General features: G+C 43.6%; 1 protein-coding gene across 2 annotated transcripts; it reads right to left on the bottom strand.

Moving 5' to 3' along the window:
- Window positions 1–399: 399 nt before the first annotated feature.
- TMED2 (transmembrane p24 trafficking protein 2) lies at window positions 400–27,808 on the bottom strand. Of its 2 annotated transcripts, XM_068244578.1 has the most exons (5): window positions 27,487–27,808; window positions 13,350–13,542; window positions 12,119–12,139; window positions 8,341–8,448; window positions 400–3,780 (listed from the first exon to the last, which is right to left on the bottom strand). In XM_068244578.1, exons 1-5 carry the CDS (start codon window positions 27,664–27,666, stop codon window positions 3,656–3,658), a joined length of 627 nt encoding a protein of 208 aa, XP_068100679.1. In that variant the 5' UTR covers window positions 27,667–27,808; the 3' UTR covers window positions 400–3,655. The 2 variants fall into 2 exon arrangements, with proteins under 2 accessions (XP_068100679.1, XP_068100689.1); XM_068244588.1 differs by lacking the exon at window positions 12,119–12,139 and having other exon boundaries at window positions 27,487–27,804.

Below are 27,808 nucleotides of genomic sequence, written 5' to 3'. Positions count from 1 at the left end.
GATTTCTTCCTCTTGCATGGTCTTGATAAAAATCTGCATGTGTAGATCCTTACACCGATCAAATAATCTTATGGATTATTTTATACTATGAATGAATGACTGCTTGTACACGCTTCATGACGACAAGTGTAAGAGCAGCAACTTTATTTTTACATGTATTATTATTGTGAGATCTTTTGGGGAACAAGAAGTTTTTGTAGCACATGGATACTCAGGGGTCCAGTGAGTACAGAAACCAGAGATTTTCTATTATCGGTGACTTATAAAGGCTGCAGAGGCAGGCATCAGTGAGTACAGGTGCCGGAATACAACCAGACTATTTCTCCCATCATCCAAAGGTGAACTATACACTGTATAAGATGATGAAATGTACTGAACATCTTGGACACAAACACAGGATTTTTTTCCTTAAAGAATGTTTATTTTTCACCGAACCTGGGTAATATTTAGACAAGCATCTTTTTCTTTTTTAAATGTACATCTTTGAGTTCAGTTTTAAAGTGATATTCAAACAAGTCGGCAAGCAACAGTCCTAACAAAAGAACTATAGGTAATTCTTCTCAAACCTGCTGCACGAGAAGTTTTGCTCGAGGTGGAAAAGATTTCTTAAAACGTGGAAATACAAAAGAAAATTCAATCATATAAAACAACTGTGGGTGTAGAAGAAGAAAATAATACAAGCAGGTAGGTTACATAATTCACTACTTAATCCTGATCTGCACCAACACCAGAAACATTTTACCGTAACCCATCATTAACAGATAAAAAGAATATGGCCTTCAATACGACATACAATTTTCATGTAAAAGAAATGCAGAGACAAAAGCACGTGCCAAAAAAAGAAAAACACGTGGGTGGCATTAAACAAAGCCTGACTCCTGCTTTCTTTCATTTATTTTTTTCAATTCTAGATAGAATAAGAGAATGGTTGATTCACATTCAACTCTTCATCACCCTAGAAGTGTAAGGGGAGTCTAGCAAAGAGAGCAATTAGCTGCCAAGGCCGGCTGCTTCCCAGGTGATAGAGAGGTGTATGCTATGCCAATTCTCTGCTCATCCTGTTATATACTACCTGTCAATTCGTAACTACCAAAATCAAGAAAGAAAACCCCTCTAAAACCCCCACTGCCAAGCCAACAGCCTCCCGGACACTGTAGAGCAGAAAGCCACTTCTCAGTAATACCTGCAGTAAGAAAGTTCATAACAGCAGCAATCTTTATTAATCATGGGATAACACAGCAAGTACAGGGGTACAAACATTAGAGCCCCCCACAACAGGTGGCAGATACTTGCTGTACTATCCCGTGATTGAACAAAGATTGCTGCTTTTATGGACTACATGGATGATGGGCAAATTTTCTTACTGCAAATTTGTAACTAGTGTTTGTGTTCTCATTGAGAAATCTCCTCTGCTGTGGTGACTCAGAATCCTAAACAGGAGGGATGGCAATAAAGGCATAACAAGAGAGAGTTCTATAGCTTCACCCATACTACTATTAAAAGCCTTTTTTCCCTATTTAAATAGATGCCTTTGCCCAACAGATTTACCTCAATTTCCTTCACCAACTACTACCTGTCAATGGGTAAAAAGCGAGGAAGTTGCTCCCCTAAAGGGACACAGACAGCAATAACAACCACAGACATTTGACATCTTTCTCATTCTATCCAAAACCAAGGCTATGTTCACACCTTAGAATTTTATATCCCAAAATGATCAGATGTGATTGTTGCAAGCAAAAATGTAGAGTGCATACAGGTGTCCCCTGAGGTTGTCAGTATTCCATCTTATTGGATAACAACTAAACCTCTATTGTTCTTGTGGGAATTTCAACGTAACTATTGTGACTACTATTCAATCCTCCCCTCTTCCCCTTACCATGGAACACAACAGGAAGCTCTGCAGAGAGCCAACAGTGTGATAGCACAGTGATCCTAAGCTGTCAACAAATATAAAATCACCAATGATCTTGGGCAAGTAGCTTTAACGCTACAGCTGGAGTTACATTTCAATCTAAATCCTCACAGAAGGATTTACTGTATTCCTCTCTGAAAATGTTCCTTTCACAAACAATCTTTATAGGAAGGAAAATGAAAGCAATCATGCTAACATTGTCCATACAGAAGAGAAATGGTTTCCCTATGAGCGCCTTCTTAGATGGCATGCACAACAATGCATACTGCGCAAGCTCTCCCTTCTACGAGACTATGTGAATTCATGAATATTCTCTACTATGACCAACAGTGTCCCATAGATGGCTACATCGATCCACAAAATCACTCACACAGAACTGTACAGTGCCCTCCATGTGTGACCAGGAGCTTGTTAAGCTTAACCGTTTCACAACAAAATAATGAATGACATTTTAGTTGCAGAAATTTTTTTTGCATGCTGTCACTATAGCAGGTTTAGGTCATTTAAAATATATAATGTACCAAATTATTTTCAAAAATGCATTTTAAATTTGCAAACTCCCGTCTTGCTAAGGGACAAATATAAACCGCAATATAAATATGCTGGAAGTACTCAGTGACTTGCAACTCACTGTTCTTTTGCTAGAACAAGTGCATGAGAGGTTCTCCAATTATGGGGTCAGCTTTATAAGCCATTCCCTTATATATGCCACAGACTGTCCCCAGTCATGACAAGTTGCTTTTATAAGATTTGTTGTAAGAGCACAGAAGACCACTGCGACACCAGCAATACTTACCAGTAGACCTAAACTCCTGTGAGGTAACCCAGATTTGCAGCAAATCTCTCACTGTCACAACATCGGAAGCACTTCCAGAGGTTTGACTCTGATACATTTCCTATACTGTGGTGGCACATTCTATATTTCTTGTCTCAGTGCTCTGTATCATAGGTTATGAGAGGTATCTGACCAGGTCTGTGTTGCTAAGAGAAGTGTTCAGTGCTGCTTTACAATCATATTTGCATAGCAGATCAAATCAAAGCATTGTCAAGATACAACTGCATGTTATTAACCCCATACTCAGACAAGTCAACACAAGTATCCTGGTCTTTTTTTTGTTTTTTTATGAAAATTAAAGAGTTTAAATTTCTGGTGTAAAATTACAAAGTCACATCTGACTCTTCCATTACTAGAATCCAGGATCTTGCAGTAGACTTTAAAAAGGACGTTTAGCAAAGAAGCATACGATTTTCCTGTAGGCAGAACTAATTAGGTAATGAATTATAAGAAAAGACAAGACAATGCCACAACAGAGTAGATCATATCAGGGAAGGGAGATTTTCATTTGTTGGATACAGCTATTGCAGGTTAAATTTATGTGGCTTATTCTTAGCCATTTTATTAATGAACCTCTTTGGTTCGAAGTCTCAATAAAAACAAGACATCATCGCTGCAAGAGTAGAGACAAGTGTAACTAGATGAATTTCCAATCCGGACGGTACCACAACATGAGAGTGCTCGAAGATCTTTCCAGAAGGTTTGGATTTCTCTAGGACTTTTCCTGAAAGTAACATATGCAGCATGGTATTTTGTTTGTGCTACAATGAGCATTTCCATAGCCAACATTGCAAAACTAAATTCTGAAGTTGTTTTGACCAAGGTGACAGGAAGGAAAAACAAAACAAAAATAAAATTAAGTTTGGGATCATCAGTAAAAGGACAAAATAATCCCACAGAAAAGCTGCTTAAACCACTCGCCGAACTTCAAAAAATCTCTTCAAGTAATAGATCTGTCCCAGGGTCATAGCTACAAGTACAAGGGCTTCAAAAAACGACCAAAGCACAACTCTGCTGTTCGTGTTGTCATTGACTGTTGGAAAGAGAGAAAAAGGTCGGTTTTATACTTGTATGAAAATAAAATTAACATCGCAACATAAGGGCTATAATAGATAGGGTATATGTAAAGCAAAATAACCACATAAAATTATATAACCATTTACCACTGCTCCAGCTTACAGTTCACATGTGCCACTGACTTATACAAAAGTCGATGTACACAAAGATGTTATTGAACATGCAACTGAACATGAGAAGCAGTCAATCCTTTGTTTGAAGAATCTTATGTACATAACAGCGCACAATAAAAGCAAGGAATCAACAAAAAAAAAATTCGTAAATAACGACATGATGATTGAGGTTTGGTTGTTTTGCACGACCGATGTTCTCATAGCAATGTTCTGCATCATACAGTACAAAGTGAACAGAGGTAGCTGCACAGTTAATGTTAGAAAGGATTTCTGTGGAAATCTTCTCTAATATCAACTGGGTCCAAGTAACGGATAAGCATTCACTATCGGTGAGATACTGATAGTTTCCCTGTCTACCACTATATGGTTAGCCTTAAGTCTTGTACACACACTAGACTGTCCTCAGCCAAGGTGGCCATTCAGGGCCCCTATGCCAGGAATCTAGCATTTGTTCAGTGCTCCCAACCCCCTCAGTGCCTCACCTGATGATTAGCCTGGCAGATAGTCTCCATCGGCCCTCCTTCCCCTGCACACCAACAGAAAGTGTTGCCAGACTAGAGGCTAGCAATACCTCTGCAGCCATGGCCCCACACTGTTGCCTGAGTAAATGAGTCCTGATCCCTCTCTAGCGACTGTCCTCATGCGTGTGTATAAGGCTTGAGGATCATCAGTACTACTGCATTTGAGCTGCGCTGAACAGAACTTAGCAGCAATACCAAGCCCAAACCATTCATGCCTTATATGATACAACAATTTCAACAACAGAGACTTTTCAGGTTTAGAGTTTTTCTCTATACATAAAGCACTCTGCCACTAAGTTTATACTCTGCTCTGTTTAAATCGTAATTGGTTATGGTCTTCCCTTAAAGGATTCCTGAAGTGAGATGGATATGGAGGTTGCCATACTTATTCCTTTTTATACAATACCAGTTGCCTGGAGTCCAGCTGATCTTTCTGGCATCAGCAGTGTGAAGCAGTCCAGTCAGACTACAGTGAGAAACATCTGATCTGCATGCCTGTTCAGGGTCTGTGGCTAAAAGTATTGGAGGCAGAGGATTAGCAGGGCAGCCAAGCAATCTGCATTATTTAAAAGGAAATCAATATGGCAGCCTCCATATCCCTCTCACTTCAGGTGTCCTTTAAATTCAGTTCCCATGCAACAATGAAGTGTTAATAAAATTGGGATATATTACAAATTAAATGCAGCATCCCTCCATGACAGGAATGCAGAGAGGTCTAGGTTCACTCATTTCTGTCTGTTCTGCCTAAACTCAAGGAATCTCACCTGCTGCTCTCTGGATATGTGCTTAATAATAATCCACCCGTCACTATTGCTGGGGAGATTTACCACCACCCACTTTTAGACAGCCATTATCTTTATCTACTACCTCTTATCTACAGTGACCTCTTATGCTAGGTACACACCATACACATTTGTGTAAGATAGATGGTTCGATACATAATTTCCAACATGTCCGATCTTATTTTCAATCGTTTTTCTGATTGCTTTCTCATAGAAGTGAATAGACATAGGTAAGAAAAGATAATAGAATTGAATCGGAAATAGATCGGACAGAAAATCGACCAAAAAACGCATCGTGTGTACCCAGCATTAGGTCAGCCTTTGAATGATCAAAGAGCCAATACTAGGCTGGGTGACCTTCACTCAGCAGACTCCTCCTACTAGAAAGACAGAAAGCAGTGGAGCACATTGAGTCTGGTGGGAAAAGCAGCAGCTGTAAATCTTTCGGCAGGCTCTCCTACAGGGAAATATTTCTCTCTCAGCACATTGACACACACACACACAACTGGAAGTGTTGGGAGCCAGAAGGGAGGCCTGATCTCAGAGGAAAAGACAAATGGCAATACAGCAATGGTATGCAGACTTGGACTTTTCGGAATTCTAGACCTTCCCTGGAGGGAGGACAAGTTCTGCAAGTACCAATTTGTCCTTTTCTATTCTATTAACTGGCCACGTAATGGTACAGTGCTGTACAGGAACTTGATTTAAAGCGGTATCCAATCTATAATACAAATTCACAGGAACCCCTTCTGTAAAGTTATAATTACCTGCCCAGTTTTTAGTTGCGAGTCACTCCCGGGGCTCTTTGTCCACCCGCTTTGGGCACATAAACCCTCCCCCCCCCCAAGATAAAGGGCAGGGGGGCTACACTCCAGAAGCAGGTGGACACAGTGCCCTGAGAGAGTCTCACAACAAGTAACTGGGCAGGTAATTATAACTTTGCAGAAGGGGTTCCTGTAAATTTGTATTATAGGCTGGATATCCGCTTTAAGGAGGAGCCATAATAACTTAAAGAGGATCTTTAGCCTAAACAAACATACTGTCATTAAGTTACATTAGTTATGTTAATTAAAATAGATCGGTAATATAATCTCTTACCCACCCTGTTTTAAAAGAACAGGCAAATGTTTGATTATGAGGGCAGCCATCTTTTTGGTTGACAGGAGGTGACAGGGAGCATGAGACACAGTTCCAACTGTCCTGTGTGCTGATCACCCCTCCCAGTTGCTAGGCAACGTGAACATCATCATAAGAAATCGCATCATGCTTTGCACAGCATCAGGGAAAAAAAAAAGCACGGGCTGTTTTCTTTGATGGGTAGAGCTTAGCTAAAAATGCAGCTAAAAATTATGCTTTAGTAAAAAAAAAAAAAAAAAAGTTCTGATGCTGTGAAACTGTTTAACACCAAACCTTTTCAGTTCTGCTTAATAAATCTTTAGTTCGGCGGTTCACTTTAAAGAGACACTGAAGCGAAAAAAAAAATGATATGATTTGTATGTGTAGTACAGCTAAGAAATAAAGCATTAGGAGCAGAGACATAAGTAATATTTGTTTCCAGTACAGGAAGCGTTAAGAAACACCAGTTATCTATGCAAATTGCTATGGAGCTATGCGACTTTCAAAGTGGTAGAGAGCTCTGGGTTCTGAAGGCTGTTATCTAACTGTATTGTTTTTTCTTTTGCAGAGAACTGTTCAGGATAGGTCAAAAGTTCACTGCCTGTTCTGTAAAAAAACATTTAGAATGCTGAGTAGTGTGTAAACTGCAAATATTAGATAATGATATAAAAAAACAAACAAAAAAAAACCCAAAAAAACTGTATAACTGAAAATAAAAATGAGAATTTTTTTTGCTACTAATGTTCTAGTAATTATCCGTACTACACAACCAATTCATTATATCTTTTTTTTCCGCTTCAGTGTCTCTTTAATTCTTACACAGAGTATTTAGTGTGCTTGGTAGCAGTGTGCTTTGTGTGGACGAGTTGAGTTAGAACTTTTCAATCTGAAATTACACTGATAACCTCATAAGTTCATATGCACAGCCTACTCCTGCATCAGGAATATTTATGATTCAGCCCTTAAAACTTTAAAGGTGTATGTCCACCTTAAAGAGAATCTGTATTGTTAAAAATCGCACAAAAGTAAACATACCAGTGCGTTAGGGGACATCTCCTATTACCCTCTGTCACAATTTCGCCGCATTAAAAGTGGTTAAAAACAGTTTTAAAAAGTTTGTTTATAAACAAACAAAATGGCCACCAAAACAGGAAGTAGGTTGATGTACAGTATGTCTACACATAGAAAATACATTCATACACAAGCAGGCTGTATACATCCTTCCTTTTGTATCTCAAGAGATCATTATACACAGGCAGTGTGCATAGAGGGGCCAGGAAGGGGGAGTTCATAGCAGAACCACAACACTGAAGAACTTGGCAGCCTTCCAGACACAGGCTGACAAGTCTGACAAGAGAGAGATAAGTTGATTTATTACAGAGATGGTGATAGTAGAACAAGCTGCAGTAAGCCAGAACACATTAGAATAGCTTTTGGAACTTGTAGGATGATAAAAAACAGGATGTAATTTTTGTTACGGAGTCTCTTTAAGAGAAACAGAAAGATATAACAGTAGAGTCTTCTAGCACCTAGGTTCTCAACGTGTGGTACGTGTACCCCAGGGGGTACTTCTGATGGTTCCAGGGGGTACTCAGGTTTGATATACTTAACCAAGAATAACAAATTTAGAGTTTTAGAAAAATATAAATCCTATATAAACACCAAATTAGTATTTTTTTCTAATTAAAAGCAACAGTAAATGCTTGGAAATTGTTTAGAACCAATTATCATGTACTACGATTAAATATGTATTTGTTAAGGGGTACTTGTGATAATATTTACTATGCCAGGGGGTACTTGGTGAGTACAGGGTTTTATAAGGGGTACATACCAATAAAATGTTGAGAAACACTAGCACATACAAACAGGGAAAGAGAAGTTTATCAGAATTTGGCTGTTCCATTAAGCAAGCTGCATGTTTTAGTGAACCCCTGCAAGCATCTCACTGTGGAATGACATTAAAAGTTTCTTTGGAATAACTCACTTGCTCTGTGTATTCTTTCCCGCACCTCCATGTACTCCTGCTCATGCTTTACGGCTGTCATGGCCACCGCAAGTTCATTGATCATCTCTTCCAACTTGTTCTGATGGGCTGCACGAAAATGGTCGTATTTATTTCACAGCAACAGGTCATTCATAATTCAGCATCTAACAAACTCATTAATCCCATTATACATTCAAGTCAATGTCCTTAAAGAATACATCTGGCAACTTAATAAGAATCAGATTTACTTGCCTGGGGCTTCCTCCAGCCCCTGAAAGCCTAGGTGTCCCTCGCTGTAGAGCCACTCTCTGGCAGACTCCCGGGGTACCCTCCATAGCAGCTGCCGACCCGGCCAGCAGCCTCCACACAGGCCGTGCTCCCGTAGACAAGAGCGTTCTGCGCAGGCACAGTACTTGTGCTACAGGTTACAGGAGTGCAGCCTTGTACATGTGAAGAGGCCGCCAACCTTACCGGGTCAGCACCTGCTACGGAGGAGACCCCGGGACACTGCCTGAGAGTGGCTCTGCGGTGAGGGTCACGTAGGATTCCAGTGGCCCAGGAAGACCCAGGCAAGTAAATCTGATTTTTATTCATTTGATAGATGTATCCTTTAAGTTATTTTTAGCAATTTTAACAATCCACTATAGACTTCTTAATGGGTCAAATCCCAATTGTAGCTACAATTACTTCAAACAAAATCAATACACATGCCACTGAGAAAATCCATCCTGTTAACACACGAATTCCAAAAAAGATGCACATGTAGGCAGGCAACATTACTGTATTATGTGTGGCTTTGTGTGCATCACAGTAAATGTTAGGAGATGGTGAAGAAAATCAATAGATTATTAACTCTGACCCCTACTAGACACACTGCAAATACAGAGAAAGGGTGTGAACTAATGCATTTTTTATGCTGGGCATAGACTGGTCGTTTTTCCCTTATCAATCGAGCCGCTGATGGTCAATTGATAATATCCGACAGGTCCGATGACCCGCCGGATAGATTCCCCGCTCAATCCCCGCAAGCGGACAATAGCGGGGAATCGAGCGGAAGATGAGGAGCACTCGCGGGGACGAGTGGGGATTGATCCAGGCGCTGGCGGGGACAAGCGGGGATGCGCCGGGATCGAGCCCGCGGCTCGATCCGGCGCAACTATCTCACCTTGTATTCCTAGCATAAGGGCTGGTGCACACCAGAGCGGTTCTGGAGAGTTTTTAAAAAGCTAGCTGTTTGAAAACTGCTTGGGTAATGTATTTCAATGGGCTGGTGCACACCAGAGTGGTTGGTTTTTTCCACAAACGCAAACTCGGGGGCTGCAGCATTTTTTAGATTTCTGAGGCGTTTCAGCCTCAATGTTAAAGTATAGGAAAGTGGAAAACCGCTCTGAAAAATGCTTGATCAGAGCGGTTTTCCGCGTTTTTTTTTTTTTTTTTTACAGAAGCTGTTCAGTAACAGCTTTACTGTAACAATATATGAAATTTGGTACACAAATTTAGAAAACCTCTCTACATGCCTAAAATCGCTCTGAAAATCTGCTTCAAAAACCTCTAGCGTTTTGCGGATCTGCTAGAGGTTCTTGGTGTGCACTCAGTGAGTTTGCCAGAGCAGAAACAACACTTAATGCATTAAAATGTGTCTTTCTATAATACAACCATGGGAATACCCCACACAGCATATTAGAATATGGGCTCATCCGCAATTCCTGTTCCCCGTCACCTTAATAATCTAGGAGGCATAATCTTGGAACCACATATTTGTTTCAGTTGACTGATGTACTACTGTTAAATTGATATATATGTACTGTATATGCACAACTTGTTTGATTTTGTTTTTATTTCTGCTCTCATGTTTGAGACTACTTATATTTTTTCTATATTAAACTAAGTACACACGAGAATTGTCGCCCATCGGGGATTGGAAAACAATGCTTTGGGCGACAATTTGGGAAACAATGGTGTACAGACACATTCCTAGCCTTGAGGCTAACAAAATGTGTTCCTTTATGGAGGGGAGTAGAGGGACAACAATCTGCGGACAAAGTAGCGTTTGTGATCAGTAATGCTCATATACAGCTGTACATATTTAATGATTGTCGGCTGAAACGGTCGTTATCAGCCATTTCAGCCAACAGTTATCCCTATGTGTGTATGTAGCTTTAGTCCTTTTTGCATCTTTGCACTTTTAAAGAGATCCTTTCATCTGTATAACGGATATATTTATGTATTCGTATTTTCATTTTTTGGACTAATAAAATGGTCTCTTAACCCTCCTGGCGGTTTGTCAAAATCCGCCAGGGGGCAGCAAATCCATTTTAAAAAAACGGCGCGACGGATAGCGGCGGCGATCGGATTGCACACGCAGCTAGCTGCGTGTAGCAAAAAAATAAATAAAAAATTATGCAAATCAGCCCAGCGGGGCCTGAGCGGTGCCTTATGGCGGCATAGCCCGAGCTCAGTTCGGGCTTACCGCCAGGAAGGTTAAGAAAAAAAAAAAAAAGTATTTTTCACAAATTTAACACTACAGAAAATACTTCTACTTGAAAATCCACATGGCATGCTTAGGTCAGTTAAAAATTAAATCTCGAACATGGTTTAATATAGGGAATATCTGACAAAACCACAAACATGTCAGGTCTTCATAATATTGTAATTCTTAAAAGTGTACCCGAGTTCAGTAATAAGAAAGGAGAAGTATAAAATCTTTCAGTAGTTACGTATTAAGCAGTCTTGCAGAATGCTTGTCTGCATTTCAGGCAGAAAGAGTACAGTGCGGTTGAATAGTAGCCGATTCGTCACTGTGTAAATTGGCTAACACCTACAGTTGCCCGCGGTCTCCTGCTCCTGACAAGCCTCTTTGCCAATTGCCAGTGACTGGCCACTAGTGTTGATTGAACACCCAGTTATTCGGGCTCGGGTCAGCGTGTTTGGCCCAATATCCAGCACATCTGGACCACGTCCGGCCGAGCCGACCCGAGCCCGAATAACTGGGTGTTCGATCAACACTACTGGCCACCAGCCAAAAGACTTAGAAGGTTGGGTCCAGCTAGCCCAAAGTTGAGCAAAGCTGTGGGGGAAGGTTGGTGTCGCCGTTGCTGCATGAGCGCTTCACCAGCTACCTGAACGGTGACAAATTTGTGGCGAAAGTGGAAGGGAAGATCGGCATCAGGAGGAAGCTTAGCGCACAGCTCCCCATAGCTTCCCCACTGTCATATTACCCTGGACCGAAGGGGTAAACTTATCTGGTGCATTGAGTTGAACAGTAGGAGGCCGCTCCTCAGAACAAAAATTCATGTGAAACTGACATTGTTAAAGCCAGCAACAGCAGTGGACACAGGATTGCTATTGCAGGTCATACATCATTAATCGCATGCTGTCAATTTTTGTTTCTCTGCCAATCTTAAATAGTTCCAGGTGTAACTGATAACATTTTATTTGCCAGCGCTGCCACAAAGTACAGAAGGGAGAGCAGCTAATTTGTGACAAATCAGCTGCCATTCAACCGCACTGTACTCTTTCTGCCTGAAATGCAGACAAACTGTTCTGCTAGATGGCTTAATACATAAGTACCAATCTTTCTTATTACGGATCTCAGGTTTCCTTTAACCAGATATTATGTTTTGGCTTTAGTAGACAAAAAGTAATTCATCCAGTGTTATATCAACCCAGAACACAGACATGCCAACCAATGCAGGTGTTAGGAAAAACTGATGCAGTTTATTACTCTCTCCACACTGCAGAGAGCAAACAAATTAATGTTCAGACTGCAGAAACCTACCATCCCATGTATCACCGCCACCTAGGAGGATTGTAAGAGATGAAAACAAATCAAGCAGTTTGATTACGTACCCAACTTTCAGAATGATGTGATTACATCTCATAAATAACTACTAATGTCAAGTTCCAAATACAGGTAGTACCCGGTTAACAAACAAGATAGAGACTGTAGGTTTGATCTTAACATGAATCTGTCCGTATGTCGAATCACTGTGTCATCTCTGTCCCCTGTACCTCTTCTATGCCGCCCTGTGCCTCCAGTGTCCACCACTGTTCCAATCCTTTAGTTCCCCACTCTATGCCACCGCTGCACCCCTCCCCCTGTGCCCTCAGTGTACTGCAGCAAAATTTCATTTTACCAGTTTAAAAAATATCTCTATACCCATGTACAACTATAGGAATTTGTGTGTGTGCTGCGGTAAAATGCAGCACGCTGTCCGGATCGCTCTGGCGTGCAATTTTGATGCAGGCTACTGGTGGAATAGGCATCCCAGCTTGGACTGCTTGTGGGGAAACACTGCAGATTCCGCAGTAGTGAAACCAGCGCCTGTTTGAATACTGTTCTATCAATTTTTTTCTGGTAGCAGGGCTTATGTTGTAAACAATCTTTTAGAGCAAAGAACAAATGCTGAGTTCCATACCACTTAAATTCATGGTGCAGTCAAGGGGCTAATGCTGTTGCCGCTGTTCCTCTTTCCAGGAGTCAGTCACATTGCCTTTTAAGAGGGGCTGGGGCCGAAGTGCTATCCACCTGTGTATTCAGATCTATGGAGGGTGCATGGTCAAGGTGCCAAACAACAAACTTCCATTTGGATAGGGGATATGGGCAGTGGAAGGAGGAAGAGCTTCAACAGGTAGGCTCCCATGGAGCGCAGAAGGGAGCCCCTTTATTGCCAAAAGAGAACCCAAAACACAGCGAGTCACATGACATGATGTCACATGATAAATTAGAGTAAGCAGCAGTTCTGTACAACAGAGAAAGGAATGTTATCAATGTATTCTAAGAAAACCTAAAACCGTTTATTTTTTCTTCTTCTAGGTCTCAAATTGACGTAATGCGGTGAGGAAAAGCAACATGGCCCGAGTACACCCGAAACTTTAAACATCCAAAATGATCATTCATATGGTTTTCAGAACCTTTCCAGTGTGTACAGGTGTCCACAAACTACTTGTGAGCTGAGACAGTCTAGATATAAAGGGGTTAACTGATCAGTTCATTGAATAATCCTCACCTTCTGTTTCCATGTCCTGGCCTTTTGGGGCTTCTCCTATATCGATAGTGAACATCACTATTTTCGGAGTCATTGTTGACATTCTGTTGCTGAAACAAAACTTGTATGTTCCATCCATGTGTGCAGCAAAGGTGTACTTCCCACTCGATTCTCTGTCTCCTTTATAAATGTTTTTATTGTCAGGACCAGTGATCTGCAAAATTTATTTTTCATGAAAGCATTAATGTCACTTCATAAAAGTCTAAAACGTTAAGCTCTGCAATTCAAAAACACATACCCTCACTAAGGCTCGGTTTACACTATAACAGGTTTGTACCATGTACGGTGACATTGGATCCGCTGGCTCCATCCAGGCTACAAACCTCTGTTCACAGTAGTCCTGTTGTGTCCATTGCTCTGGACATGTCATAGACCGCACGCAATCTATAACATCTCTGACTGCCGTCCAGAATCCAAACAAATCATGCAAGCAAGAGCTTTGCATTCTGTCATTAGCCCTGTGGGAGAACTAAAAGTACCATCCAACAGCTTAGTGCGCATATAGCTCGAATATTATTTGTGTGAAATGAAACTTCTCTATCTAAAATACCATCTCGAAATCCTGATCCTCATCAGTAGAAGAATTGAGTCAATTTTCAGGTTCTGTAGATGGAAAATCTGCTGCATGGATTACATCAACCCATTGATCAGACTTAAAATGTAAGTAACCCTAGATCGAACGCAAGAAATAAAAATTCACTTACCTGGGGCTTCTACCAGCCCCCTGCAGCTACCCTGTGCCTGCGGCTAAGTTTCATTCCTCAGCGACTGGCCAATAACGTCCCCCATCTCGCTCCTGTTGGTGGGAAGGCCCTGCACAGGCACAGTAGGAGATTGGCCATCGACTGGCCAGTCACTGGAGAACGAAACTTAGCCACGGCAAGGGTAGCGGAGGATCTTTGAGTGACGGCGTGGGCACAGGTTGGTAGAAGCAGTGTTCTCCCCAGAATTTTTTTCCAGCCGGGTGGCATGAAAAAGTAGCCGGGTGGTGAAGAAAGGTCATGCTGGGTGGAAAGGCCGGGTCACATCGAAGCGGCAAATTTATTTTGGGTCCCAACATAGTCACCTATGTTGAAAGCTGCGATTAGCAGCTACAGCTGGAAATTTGTACAGGTCGTAGCAATTTAAGACTAAAACTGAGTACCCACGAAAAGATAGATCACGGAATTCCATTATGAACAATCGTTCTATGATCTATCTTTGAACATTGGAAGCGGAGTTATGTGACCAACAGTACGTAAGCAATAGTTCAAATGAAACCATGTTTTGCTAAAGTCCAATGACTTTAGTAGAAATTGTTTCGTTTGAACGATCATTTCCATTGTGATCCATCAGAACGGTCCTTTAAAAAAAAAAGTGAGCACCACGGTTCGTAAGCCATCTGAAACTTGTATAACGAATCTCCATTAAATGATCATTACGTAATCTCATGCTGTTTAATTTTTATGTGGATATGGACCTTTTGGACTGAGATCATAACCAATGCCTGCTGTACCAGATGATTGTTATTAAGATGCAGGGGTGTGTGTGTGTATCAGCTTGGCAGACAGCTTGGCTGGGGAAAGCACAATGAGCTGTGTAACAGTGTAAATAGATTTTTACAGGTCAGCAGCAGCTGTATCCCCCAGCTCACTCCCCCCTGCCCTGATTTCTCACCTCGCTGTTTGATTTCAGGACAGACACGTGGGAAGTAAGTTAAGTTTACAGTGTGAGGGGAGAGTCCTTCACCCATTGTCTGTCTAGCATTCTCCGATGTTTACTTTGAAAACAAGAGGCCAGCATGCCAGTGGATGACTGATAAGATCACTCTAAGGAGCCCCTCGGGAAAGCATCCTTGTTTTCTCCCCTCTCGCACCGCTTTTACAGCCAGGAAAAACACACAGACCCAGCGCGGCTTGAAGCATCGATAGCAGCTAGTAGCACATTAGCTCTGACCCACGCGACAGGGCACGCCCCCCACTGGTGAAGCTGTAATGTGACTGGCCAACAGGGTAGTGAGAGGCAGAGTCTCCTGAGCTGCATGACACAACGTCATACAGTACTTCCCCTGTCCCTCCCTCCTTTCCACCCACAGACAGGAATTGAGGCGTAGAGCGGGTATAGCGTCCATGAGCGACAGCGGGCTGCCTGCAGAAGCAGTTCTGCTGCGGATGGCGGCTGATTGGCAGCCGGGCGGTGAGGAATTTCAGGTGGGCGGAGCGCCCCGCTAATTGGCTCTAGGGAGAACACTGTAGAAGCCTCAGGTAAGTGAAACTTTTTCTTGTATTGGGTTTAGGTTCAATTTAAGGTCTCATTTCCACTACAAGCATGCATATTTGCATGCTATTTTCAGATTTTTTTCTGCATGAGAGTTTGTACTTGTAAGTGATTTTTTTCCCCGTCGTCCCGATTGCTATACTCATGCAAAAACGTGCTAGCTGCGTGCAGCAAAAAAAAAAAAAAAAAAAAAAAAAAAAAAAAAAAAAATTGTGCAAATTGGCCCAGCAGGGCCTGAGAAAACCTCCTGCGCGGCTTACCCCGAACTACGTTCGGGGTTACCGCCAGGAAGGTTAAACAATACCAGTTGCCTGGCAGGCCTGCTGATCTTTTTAGTGGCTTAATCACACACCTGAAACAAGCATGCAGCTAATCCAGTATGACTTCAGTCAGAGCACCTGCTCTGCATGCTTGTTCAGGGCTATGGCTGAAAGAGATTAGAGACACAAGATCAGCAGGAGAGTCCGGCAACTGGTATTATTTTAAAAGGAAAAATCAATATCACTCAGTTTAGGTTCCCTTTAAGTTTCATAAAGTATTATTAGTAATTTATTATCAATAAAAGCCATTACAAATATTGCTCTTAAAATAAATTTAAAGAAACCTCAGGACGTGTTAAATATAAGTATTCCCTAGTTACAGAAGTTACTGAAAATAATCTTCCCATATTGTTTCCCTTTTGCTTATATTTTAAAAGACTGTTGAAAACATCATATTGTGTCAAACTTGGATGTTCTTTTAGAGCCCATTCACACTAGGGTGATTAGTGGGTGTTTCCCGCTAATCGCTAGCGCAAATGTAACCATATGGCAGTGATCTTACTGCCGTGACTGCCGCTGATAGCGGGCATTTCGGGATTTATGACAATCGCAAAACATGTTGCCTGCAACATTTTGTCGCGATTCTGGAGCGATTGTGCTACAGTGCTTGTAAAAGCGCAGATTGTGATCGTTGGAAATCACGAGAGTGTACAGTGATTTGCACTAATCGCGGTAAAAATCACCCGCGCAAACCGGTACCGCCACTTTCAAGTGTGAATGGGCTCTTACACCGCAGTTCACAATGATAAACACCTTCTCCCAAGTACTGTACTGTATTTACATGAAACACAACTGTCATTTAATCTGTAATACAAATCTGCATTTCTGCTTCTCTATCAACACATTTGAATAGGCAAGTCAGTTGAGGTGCTAGAGTGTGAGGCAATTCTGCCGATTACTTTAGAAAAATGCTAATTTTCAATAGGTATACATAACAAACATTATTCCTATTGGATGCCCAATACAACAAAACACCAGCGAGATACATGATACATGACAAGTACAGTGCCTTAATGCAGAACTACAGTTTTCAAACAAACTGGTCCATTAAAGGGGCTCTATGGCGAAAAATGGTGTTTTTTAGGTAGTGGCATATGCATAGCTATATGTAGAGCATAGATGTTTACATGTAGTGAGGTAAAGTTTTTTTTTTTTTTACACGGACATCAGCATGGTGTACTTTTATAGCCACGTCGGCAAATGTATCTTTCTGACGCGACTCAGCCTAATCCATGTATTTGCAGGAGGCATCTTTCCCTCTTGTAGTAACTGCCGTTTTAGTTTCCCCCTCTGTGCAGCGCTGGAAGGTTTGTGCCATATTTCAACTGCACGATCATGCAGTTACACTGATCCCCCACGTGCCGTAAAGTGTACTAACTTATTTGCTGTGTGGAGAGTGGAACGCGCCCTCCCTCTTAGGTGGGACGCAACTGCCGAGTGAGGAGGACTGAGAAGGAACGCAGCATCACTGACGACGCTGCCCGGCAAGGACCCCTGTAGCGAAGCTGGCATTGAAACGGACACCTAATATTGTCCGTTTCTATGGCTACCAGGCTTCGCTTAGTGAAGTGCGCAGAGCCGGCGGATTGATTGCGCAGACACAAGCACTGTAGCTGTGTGCTGCTATTCATTCCGGAATTGTGCGCACTTCACTAAGCGAAGCCTGGTAGCCATAGAAAACGGACGTTAGGTGTCCGTTTCAATGCCAGCTTCGCTACAGGGGTCCTTGCCGGGCAGCGTCATCAGTGATGCTGCGTTCCTTCTCAGTCCTCCTCACTCGGCAGTTGCGTCCCACCTAAGAGGGAGGGCGCGTTCCACTCTCCACACAGCAAATAAGTTAGTACACTTTACGGCACGTAGGGGGATCAGTGTAACTGCATGATCGTGCAGTTGAAATATGGCACAAACCTTCCAGCACTGCACAGAGGGGGAAACTAAAACGGCAGTTGCTACAAGAGGGAAAGATGCCTCCTGCAAATACATGGATTAGGCTGAGTCACGTCAGAAAGATACATCTGCCGACGTGGCTATAAAAGTACACCATGCTGATGTCAGTGTAAAAAAAAAAACTTTACCTCACTACATGTAAACATCTATGCTCTAGATATAGCTATGCATATGCCACTACCTAAAAAACACAATTTTTCGCCATAGTGCCCCTTTAAAGTACACCTGTAACAAAAAACAAAAAGTGCCCCTATGGGGTACCTACCTCAGGAGGAGAAAGCCTCAGGATAATAATGAGATTTCCCCCACCCTCTGCAGCCTCGGGGACCTAGCGCTGGCACTCGGAAAATTCCCCGGACATGCACCGACAAGCACTGCGCAGGCGCAGCAAAATTTACCTACGTGATCCAGCACAGGTGCAGTAGCAGCTTTCCAATGGGCTCCGCCACAAACAGCCGAGCCTGATCGGGTCCGCTCTACTACGCAGGCGACCCAGTCAGGCTTGGCTATTTCCATCTGAGCCGATGGGAAAGCCACTAATGCGCCTAAGCTGGATCAGGGTAGGTAAATATTTACCTCTTCACTGTTCGGGTAGCCAGCACTTGATCGCCGGGATGGAGGACGATAAGGAAGCCTCTTTAGTATCCAGGCTTCCCCCTCCTGAGGCAAGTACCTCCAAGGGGCTTTTTTTCATTACAGGTTTACTTTTAGTGGAAACACCAACGCTTGGAGATAAAATACCGGTATATTTACTAACAACATGAGGACAGAGACTCACTACACTGCAGGGCGCTTTTTGATCCGTTTTTGTATTTAAAAACATGCTCCCATTGACCTGCATTAAAATTGTGGTAAAATCACGGCAAAATTTCCACAATCGCAATTTTTCAAACAATTGTGATCGCTGCAATTTTACTGCGATTTTAATACAAGTCAATGGGATCGTGTTTTTAAAAACTAAAACAGATCAAGCGCTCTGCAGTGTGTCTCTGCCCTAACACCTCTTATTCATGCTAGTTGGTTTTCTGATGATTAGAGCCTCTCTGCCAAGAATCTACTATGTATACAAAGGCTCCTGACCCTCCATGATGCCTCACCTAGAGATCCGGATCACCTTAGCCAAAGTTACTGAAAAAAAACATTTTTCTCATTACCTCCCCCGCTCCATAGCAACAGTACTTGATCCTAGTCTGTAAGCTAGCAACATGTCTCTATAGCACATCTTTAGGGCTGGGGGGCACATTAGATCACCTGCAATTGTCAAAGGGCAATAAAGGTGGAACCCTATGAGGGCTATTCCACTACAGGGCCGCAATTTCTATGACACTGCAAAAGTGATGCCTACAGCATTTTTTAAGAAATCATGTTAAAGCAACAAGAAGACACGGTGAAAATCTCAGCACTGCTAACACTGATTTATTGCTGATGCAGTTGCATTCAATTCTTGTCAAAGAATTTAATCTTGTGTAATACAAACAACATTCAAGTTAATACTTATCGGGGCAGTGGGGGCTGTCTGGTGTACGGCCTGACGACCGTTTCGCTTCAATAGCTTCTTCTGAGGCTTGGATGTGCACCCCACATTGAAGGAACGCGCAGGGGGTTGCGTTCCTTCAAATCACTCATAAAATTGCAATTCCTAGAGGCTCCCAACCCCAAGACTTAGCATAGGATAATAGTATTGGTAGAAGCTTTTTTGATAATGTTGAGGCTTACAACAGCTCTGAGAAGGTGTTATGCATTTAATGCACTAACAACATTGTTTTTGCAGCTACTGTGCAATGTGAGGTCCGCGCATGCGCAGTAACCCCCACTGACGCAACTTAGCCAGTTACCGGGGCTGATTGCGGCTAAACTGAGGCATGCAGGAGGACGGTGTTGTGTCTGATTACACTGCCTTTGGGTTTGCGCTGCCCCGCATGCGCAGTAGGAGACTGTGCGGCCACAGTTCCTATTGAATTATGCTGCTGATGGTAAAATACTACATATCTCTGCTTCTAAACATCCTACACTCCCCAAATTTTCAGGGTAGGGAGGGGAACCCCCCCAATTACCTCTATGCCAAATTGCAGCCCCCGAGACCCACTGGTTCCCGAGATAGATTAGAGAAACCTATCTCGGGAACCAGTGGGTCTCGGGGGCTGCAATTTGGCATAGAGGTCGTTCGGGGGATCCTCTCCCTACCCTGAAAATTTGACTAGTGTATGATGTGTGGAAGCGGAGATATTTATTATTTTACCATCAGCAGCATAATTAACTTCACACTGAGCATGCGTGCTACTCAGTGTGGAAGGCAGCTTCCGGGCAGCGCAATCAGACATTACAACGGCATGGGACTCAGCGGTGCTTATGAGGCTGAAGGAAGACCCGGGTAAGTATCAAACTTTTCTTATCAGACATCTCGGGTTTCCTTTAAAGAGGAGCTGTCAGCCAATCTATCTCAGGAAAAAAAGAAAAAAAAAAGAAAAGTAATAGTGATTTTAACTTTTGGATTGCCTGGTTAGCATCCTTCTTACTTGTTTACCAGATCAAAATAAAGAATTGATTTTATGCTCAATAGTTACACTTTAAAGGTTTTAATTTCTCAAAACAGTCTTCTGAATATTTTTTTAAATTCTCAAAACAATTTTCTGGCCTTCAGAGTGAGCAGGGATACAATAACCTTAGCTGAAGAACAACACAGGCATATATGTTTCTTGAACACTTTGGGCCATATGCAATTCACTTTTTCACCTGAGTTATCTCCTAGTTGATATTTTTAAACTTGTCGATAAAATGCATTTTAAGCCCCCAGAAAGCAAGAAAATACTCAAAATAATTTTGATAGTACCTTTTCATTTACTTTTTGGTACTTTTTAGTTGAAAAGTGCTGGAAAGTTATTTTAAATAGAAGATGAAAAATTATCTCCTAGGTGAAAACTCAGGTGAAAGGGTGAATTGCATTTGGGCCTTTAGGTTTTAAACACTTGCTAGTTGGCTGCTAGACTGGACTGACTGGCTCCTAATGTCTTTCTTAATTTGTCCACTCGTGTTCTGTATGTCAAACCGGTCCTACGAGGGCCGAGATCCTCACACATTTTTGATACAGCTCAAATGAATTGATGGGTCTGAATCAGGAAAGGTATGGTCCATCAGGTAGAACACATTCATTTATTTCTCAGTCCATCCTAAACACTGGCATGGATCTGGCCCTCCAGGCCTGGAGTTCGACACGTGTTCTAAACTGACAAATATAACCCTCCCAATGCTGCTGAAAGGCAAATTCTGATAACCGCCAGTAGAATTTGTGCTACACTGAACTTAGTAGTTTTACAAGCTATAACTATATGTTCCCTCCACATTATGCATGGATTATTCCATTAAAGTGGACCTGAACTCTTGCACAGGACTGAAGAAATACATAGAGAAATACATCCTGTATGTATTTAGAGAGTTTAGCCTGTTTAATTCCCCCTCATTTGTATCTAATCACCACTGTAATCTGATCTCTCAGCTGTGTCACAACTGCCTATGGCAGAAATGGCAGATAAGGCCATTTGAAAGTACAGGCTGTAAAGGTACATACACACCTTGGATTTGTGCTAACGACCCGTCGTTTGGACGTCCAAACGACCAGTCGTTCAGACATCAAATCCGGCGTGTGTACAGTCTGTCGTTCAGCTGATAAGAGTGGACTAGAGCGATTCGCTTGGCGAATCGCTCAAGTCCGCTCTTATCAGCTGAACGACACTGTACATACGCCCGATTTGATGTCTGAACGACCGGTCGTTTGGACGTCCAAACGGCGGGTCGTTTGCGCAAATCCGACGTGTGTACACACCTTAAAGTTAACCTTAAGTCAGAAAAAAAAAATTAGTTTTACTCACCTGGGCCTTCTACCAGCCCCCTGCAGCAGTCCTGTGCCCTCGCAGCCACTCACTAATCCTCTGGTCCCCCGCTGCCAGCTAGTTTCATTTTTGCAGACAGGCCCGACAGGACTGGCCACGTGTAGCTTTTTCCGCATTCCCGACTGCAATTAGCGCTATTGCGGGCCGCAACACATACAAAAATACACGTTGCCACATTACTAACGCATAGATATGCAGCAACGCGTATTTTTGTAAACTTTGTGGCCCGCAATAGCGCTAATTGCAGTCGGGAATGCGGAAAACAGCTACGCGTGGCCAGTCCTGTTGGGCCTGTCGGCAAAAATGAAACTAGCTGGCAGCGGGAGACCAGAAGATTAGTGAGTGGCTGCGAGGGCACAGGACTGCTGCAGGGGGCTGGTAGAAGGCCCAGGTGAGTAAAACTCATTTTTTTTCTGACTTAAAGTGAACCACTTTAACCACTTCAGGATTCTGCGTACGCTTAAGTACGCCCCTGAATCCTGAAGTGGATTCCGCTCCATGTCAGTTCACGGAGGGTGTCTCCGTGAACACCCTGCGAGCCGCCGATCGCGGCTCGCAGGGTAAATGTAAACATACGGGGAAGATCTTCCCCGGTGTTTACAAATATACGGCGCTGCTGCGCAGCAGCGCCGTAGAGGAGATCGGCGATCCCCGGCCTCTGATTGGCTGGGGATCGCCGGCATCTGATAGGCTAAAGCTTGCGGGTGGGGCTTTGAAGAACCCCCACCCGCAAGCGCAAGCAGCCGGCGGCGATCAGACCCCCCCCCCAGCAGGACATCCCCCTAGTAGGGAAAAAGGGGGGGGGGGGGGGTACGAGTCTGATCTGCCTGGCTGCTATCTGATCAGTGCTGCGGGCTGGAGAGCCCACGCAGCACCGATCAGCAAAAAACCACGTGATATAGAAGTGGTTAAACAATATGTCTGCTTCCATGAATCAGGAAGTAGAAACTGTGCAGATTTATTGCAGGATTTGTATCAGCTATAACAAAGACATTTTTTTTGTTTAGAGGTTATTATGCTGTTGTGTATCTTTTAGAGCAGAGAGGAGTTCGGAGTCCAGGTCCACTTTAAACATTACACTCACCCTTTTAACAGTTAGGAAAAATTTTCATTTTCATATTAAACATTTTGTATACATAATTAGACCATCCAGATATTCCCTGTTAGGCCGGATCCACATAAGTGCTTTTCTGAGCGCTTTGTGATTAGTGCTTTTTAAAAATGTCTCCCATTCACTTTCATTAAAGTTGCGGTAAAAATCAGCGCGATCGCATACGCGAAAAATCTCGGTGATTTTTACACGTTTTATGAAAGTCAATGGGAGAACTTTTTAAAAAGCGCTACTCAATCACATCCTGCAGTACGTTAAGCGCTTGTGATTTGAAAAGCTCTTGCTAATGTAATGCTATGGGTGTGATCCCACTTAAACGATGTGATTTTATGAAAATCACCCATAGACTTGCATTAGCAAGAGCTTTTCAAAATCACTAGCGCCTAGAAAAGGCTGCTAGTGGGTTTGAGCCCTTAGAGCTCATTCACGGTATGTGTGCAGCAGTACAGAAACTTGCATGGTGTGATATGCAAAGTTATCAGATGCTATATAGAAAGCAATGTCTGATGTTCACGCTAATGTGGTCGCAGTGCTTTTCATGAATGAATGAGGCATTTTAACCTACAGCACTGAATGGAATGAGCAACGCAGCAGAGCGCAATGCAAGTACCACACTCTCCGTTACTAGTGTCAACGAACCATGACCGAGAAACTCACACAGCTGTTTCCATGTTTGTGTTATAATGAGTCATCAATCAGCATTATCGAGCGAGTTCTGTCTGAAGCCAATACATGTCTGTTAGGGCTCTTTTATGCTGAGATTACACATTACCTTTTTCGCGTTCGATTCTGCGCGCGATCTATTAGCCATTCGATTTTCTGCTCGATTCTCTTATCTTCCACTCATTTTTCTTATCTTTTTTCCATCCACTTCTATGAGAAATCGAGCGGAAAAGAATCGAGCGGAACATCCGACATGTCGGAATTTTATCATCGAAGGCATCTATCGGAACGATTCTTTACAAAAAACGTAACGTGTAATCCAAGCATTAAACTACACAAGTCATGCATGAACAAGATTTCGTGCATGCTTTCCCACTGCATGGCATGCACGTTGCAGTGCGTTATAGCACGGACACAGAACCCGACAGGAAATTGCATGATAAACTGTTCCAAGCCATGGGAAAGCACACCTGTACTGTTAAGGGTAAATATGTGCATCATAAATGACCGCACCACACAGTGTGGATGTGCCCTAGATGGTAAAGGTTTCTAACACTCACCATTGACCACAGTGAGGACGGCTATTAATTAGCTAAAGCTCTAGACGTAATGCTGTACATCAATCTGAAAATGTGCTACTAACCTTTCAGTAATACTCTAGAGCAGAGGTCCCCAACCTGGGGGCCGCGGCCCCCTGGGGGTCCGTGGGAAGATTTCTGGGGGGCCGCGGCAGATCTGGCCTTTCTCCCTCTCCCCCCAGTGGCCGCCGTTCCTGATACCTTATGAGCGGGCGGCCGCTTTCTTCCTTATATTCCCCATAGCCCCTCTCCTCTTTGAAGCATCTCGTATTACAACAGCGCTTGCTGTGCGCATGCTGTAAGGAGGGAAGGAGGCGGGCAGCGTTCCCATGGTAACGGCGATCGCCGCTACAGGAAGCCGCTGCCCTATTTCCTACCCTTCCTTACAGCAGCCGCGCGGGAAGCGCTGCTGTAATACGAGGTGCTGCAAGAGGAGAGGAGCTATGGGGAATACAAGGAAGCGACCGCCCGCTCGTAAGGTAACAGGAGCGGCGGCCACGGGGGGGCTGTGCGGGGGAGAGGAGAGGCTACACTGGGCTAACTGTACTGGCGACACTGGGGCAGCGATACTGGGCTAACTATACTTGCTATACTGGGCTAACTATACTTGCTATACTGGGCTAACTATACTTGCTATTCTATGCTAACTATACTTGCTATTCTGGGCTAACTATACTTGCTATTCTGGGCTAACTATACTTGCTATTCTGGGCTAACTATACTTGCTATACTGGGATAACTATACTTGCTATACTGGGATAACTATACTGGCTATACTGGGCTAACTATACTGGCTATACTGGGCTAACTATACTGGCTATACTGGGCTTACTATACTGGCTATACTGGGCTAACTATACTGGGCTAACTATACTTGCTATTCTGGGCTAACTATACTTGCTATACTGTGGTAACTGTACTAGCTATACTGGGGTAAATATACTTGCTATACTAGGCTAACTGTACTTGCTATACTGTGGTAACTGTACTAGCTATACTGGGGTAACTATACTTGCTATACTAGGCTAACTGTACTTGCTATACTGTGGTAACTGTACTTGCTATACTGGGGTAGCTATACTTGCTATACTAGGCTAACTGTACTTACTATACTGTGGTAACTGTACTAGCTATACTGGGGTAACTATACTTGCTATACTAGGCTAACTGTACTTGCTATACTGTGGTAACTGTACTTGCTATACTGGGGTAGCTATACTTGCTATACTAGTCTAACTGTACTTGCTATACTGGGGTAACTATTGGCTATACTGGGGTAGCTATACTTGCTATACTAGGCTAACTGTACTTGCTATAGTGTGGTAACTGTACTAGCTATACTGGGCTAACTGTACTTGCTATACTGTGGAAACTGTACTTGCTATACTGTGGAATCTGGGAAAAAAGGGGGGGGCTGCTGCCGCCGACACTAGCCACGCCCACTCCCCCCCCCCCTACCCCCCGCCCCCAGGGGGGCCCCGGAGAAAATTTTGGTCGGGATAGTGGGCCCCGGGCTCAAAAAGGTTGGGGACCCCTGCTCTAGAGTGCCTTTGGCTAGGGTTGCAATTGTTTGCAACCTGCAGCAGATAATTTAATAAAGCACAACCAGATTTCCAGTATAACTCGTATTCCCTTGTCTTTGAAATCCTTAGTGTGGGCAACTATACCTCTGTACACAAATTGTAGCTTTTAATTAGCAGTGTGCCAACAAAATGTCAAACATTGTTGAACTACCGAGCATTATATTGTCTTTCCTACTTTAATGCTAACCTTCCCTTTCCTGTACTTACACATAACCTCTCCTGTGTCTAACAACACTAACCTATGTGCCTAATAACATTAACCTCCCTCTCTCCTGTGCCTAACAACATTAACCTCCCTCTCTCCTGTGCCTAACAACATTAACCTCCCTCTCTCCTGTGCCTAACAACATTAACCTCCCTCTCTCCTGTGCCTAACACTAACCTCCCTCTCTCCTGTGCCTAACACTAACCTCCCTCTCTCCTGTGCCTAACACTAACCTCCCTCTCTCCTGTGCCTAACACTAACCTCCCTCTCTCCTGTGCCTAACACTAACCTCCCTCTCTCCTGTGCCTAACACTAACCTCCCTCTCTCCTGTGCCTAACACTAACCTCCCTCTCTCCTGTGCCTAACACTAACCTCCCTCTCTCCTGTGCCTAACACTAACCTCCCTCTCTCCTGTGCCTAACACTAACCTCCCTCTCTCCTGTGCCTAACACTAACCTCCCTCTCTCCTGTGCCAACACTAACCTCCCTCTCTCCTGTGCCAACACTAACCTCCCTCTCTCCTGTGCCAACACTAACCTCCCTCTCTCCTGTGCCAACACTAACCTCCCTCTCTCCTGTGCCAACACTAACCTCCCTTTCTCCTGTGCCAACACTAACCTCCCTCTCTCCTGTGCCAACACTAACCTCCCTCTCTCCTGTGCCTAACACTAACCTACCTCTCTCCTGTGCCTTAAACAAACCTCCCTCTCTCCTGTGCCTAACACTAACCTCCCTCTCTCCTGTGCCTAACACTAACCTCCCTCTCTCCTGTGCCTAACACTAACCTCTCTTTCTCCTGTGCCTAACACTAACCTCCCTTTCTCCTGTGCCTAACACTAACCTCCCTTTCTCCTGTGCCTAACACTAACCTCCCTTTCTCCTGTGCCTAACACTAACCTCCCTTTCTCCTGTGCCTAACACTAACCTCCCTTTCTCCTGTGCCTAACACTAACCTCCCTTTCTCCTGTGCCTAACACTAACCTCCCTTTCTCCTGTGCCTAACACTAACCTCCCTTTCTCCTGTGCCTAACACTAACCTCCCTTTCTCCTGTGCCTAACACTAACCTCCCTTTCTCCTGTGCCTAACACTAACCTCCCTTTCTCCTGTGCCTAACACTAACCTCCCTTTCTCCTGTGCCTAACTTCCCTCTCTCATGTGCCTTATACTAACTTCCCTCTCTCCTGTGCCTTGTAACACTAAATTCCCCCCCCCCCCCCCTGTGCCTTATACCACTAACCTCCCTCTCCCCATGCTCAAATGTTGATACATCGGCTAAACTTTATTTTACATGGCTGACATTTACAGTTTTGACAGTCCACCGACACCCTCCTAACCACAATCGTTTCAAGCTACATGTAACTAAGCTTTGAATTGAATGCATGTATTCTTCAATAAGGTGTGCAAGTCTCAAGGAAACATTCAGAATTCATTGCACAAGCCAGAGACTCCGACCACAAGGCTCCTGGGCCTCCCCATACACCCTCCGCCTCTGATTTGCATTCTGATGTGTTACGTGCCGACTACTCTGCTTTAGGACTGGCCTCACCTCCACATCGATGTCCAGAAAGCCACCCTCGGCCACCTCGAAAATGAGGCCCATCTTGGTCCCGGACGTCACATGCTCGAAGTAGCATTCCTCTGCGTGAGCGTCGATGCTGACGAAGTAACCTGAGGCGGTGGCAGAGAAGAAGGCAACCAGGGCGACGAGCTCCGAGAGGGTGAACATGGCGAGGGCACTGGGCAGGCCGGGAGTCTAGCACAGGAGTCTGGGCCTCGCTAGGAAAGAGGCGTCACCACTCCGGAGAGCCGGGGAGAGAGCAGCTTGTGCCACGTAACGATTGTACGGCGGCCTGTCAGAGACACGCTGA

This window comes from Hyperolius riggenbachi, chromosome 1, assembly GCF_040937935.1.
Source record: "Hyperolius riggenbachi isolate aHypRig1 chromosome 1, aHypRig1.pri, whole genome shotgun sequence".
Lineage (NCBI taxonomy): Eukaryota > Metazoa > Chordata > Amphibia > Anura > Hyperoliidae > Hyperolius > Hyperolius riggenbachi.
This window is presented reverse-complemented; position numbering and strand designations above follow the sequence as displayed.

Coding starts and splice junctions, on each gene's coding strand:
- TMED2 (XM_068244578.1), bottom strand. CDS start 27,666: ATGTTCACCCTCTCGGAGCTCGTCGCCCTGGTTGCCTTCTTCTCTGCC. Junction 13,543..27,486: donor TTCTGGACATCGATGTGGAG/GTGAGGCCAGTC, acceptor TAAATTTTGCAG/ATCACTGGTCCTGACAATAA. Junction 8,449..12,118: donor TGGCGGTGATACATGGGATG/GTAGGTTTCTGC, acceptor ATTTTCGTGCAG/CCCATCAGAACAAGTTGGAA.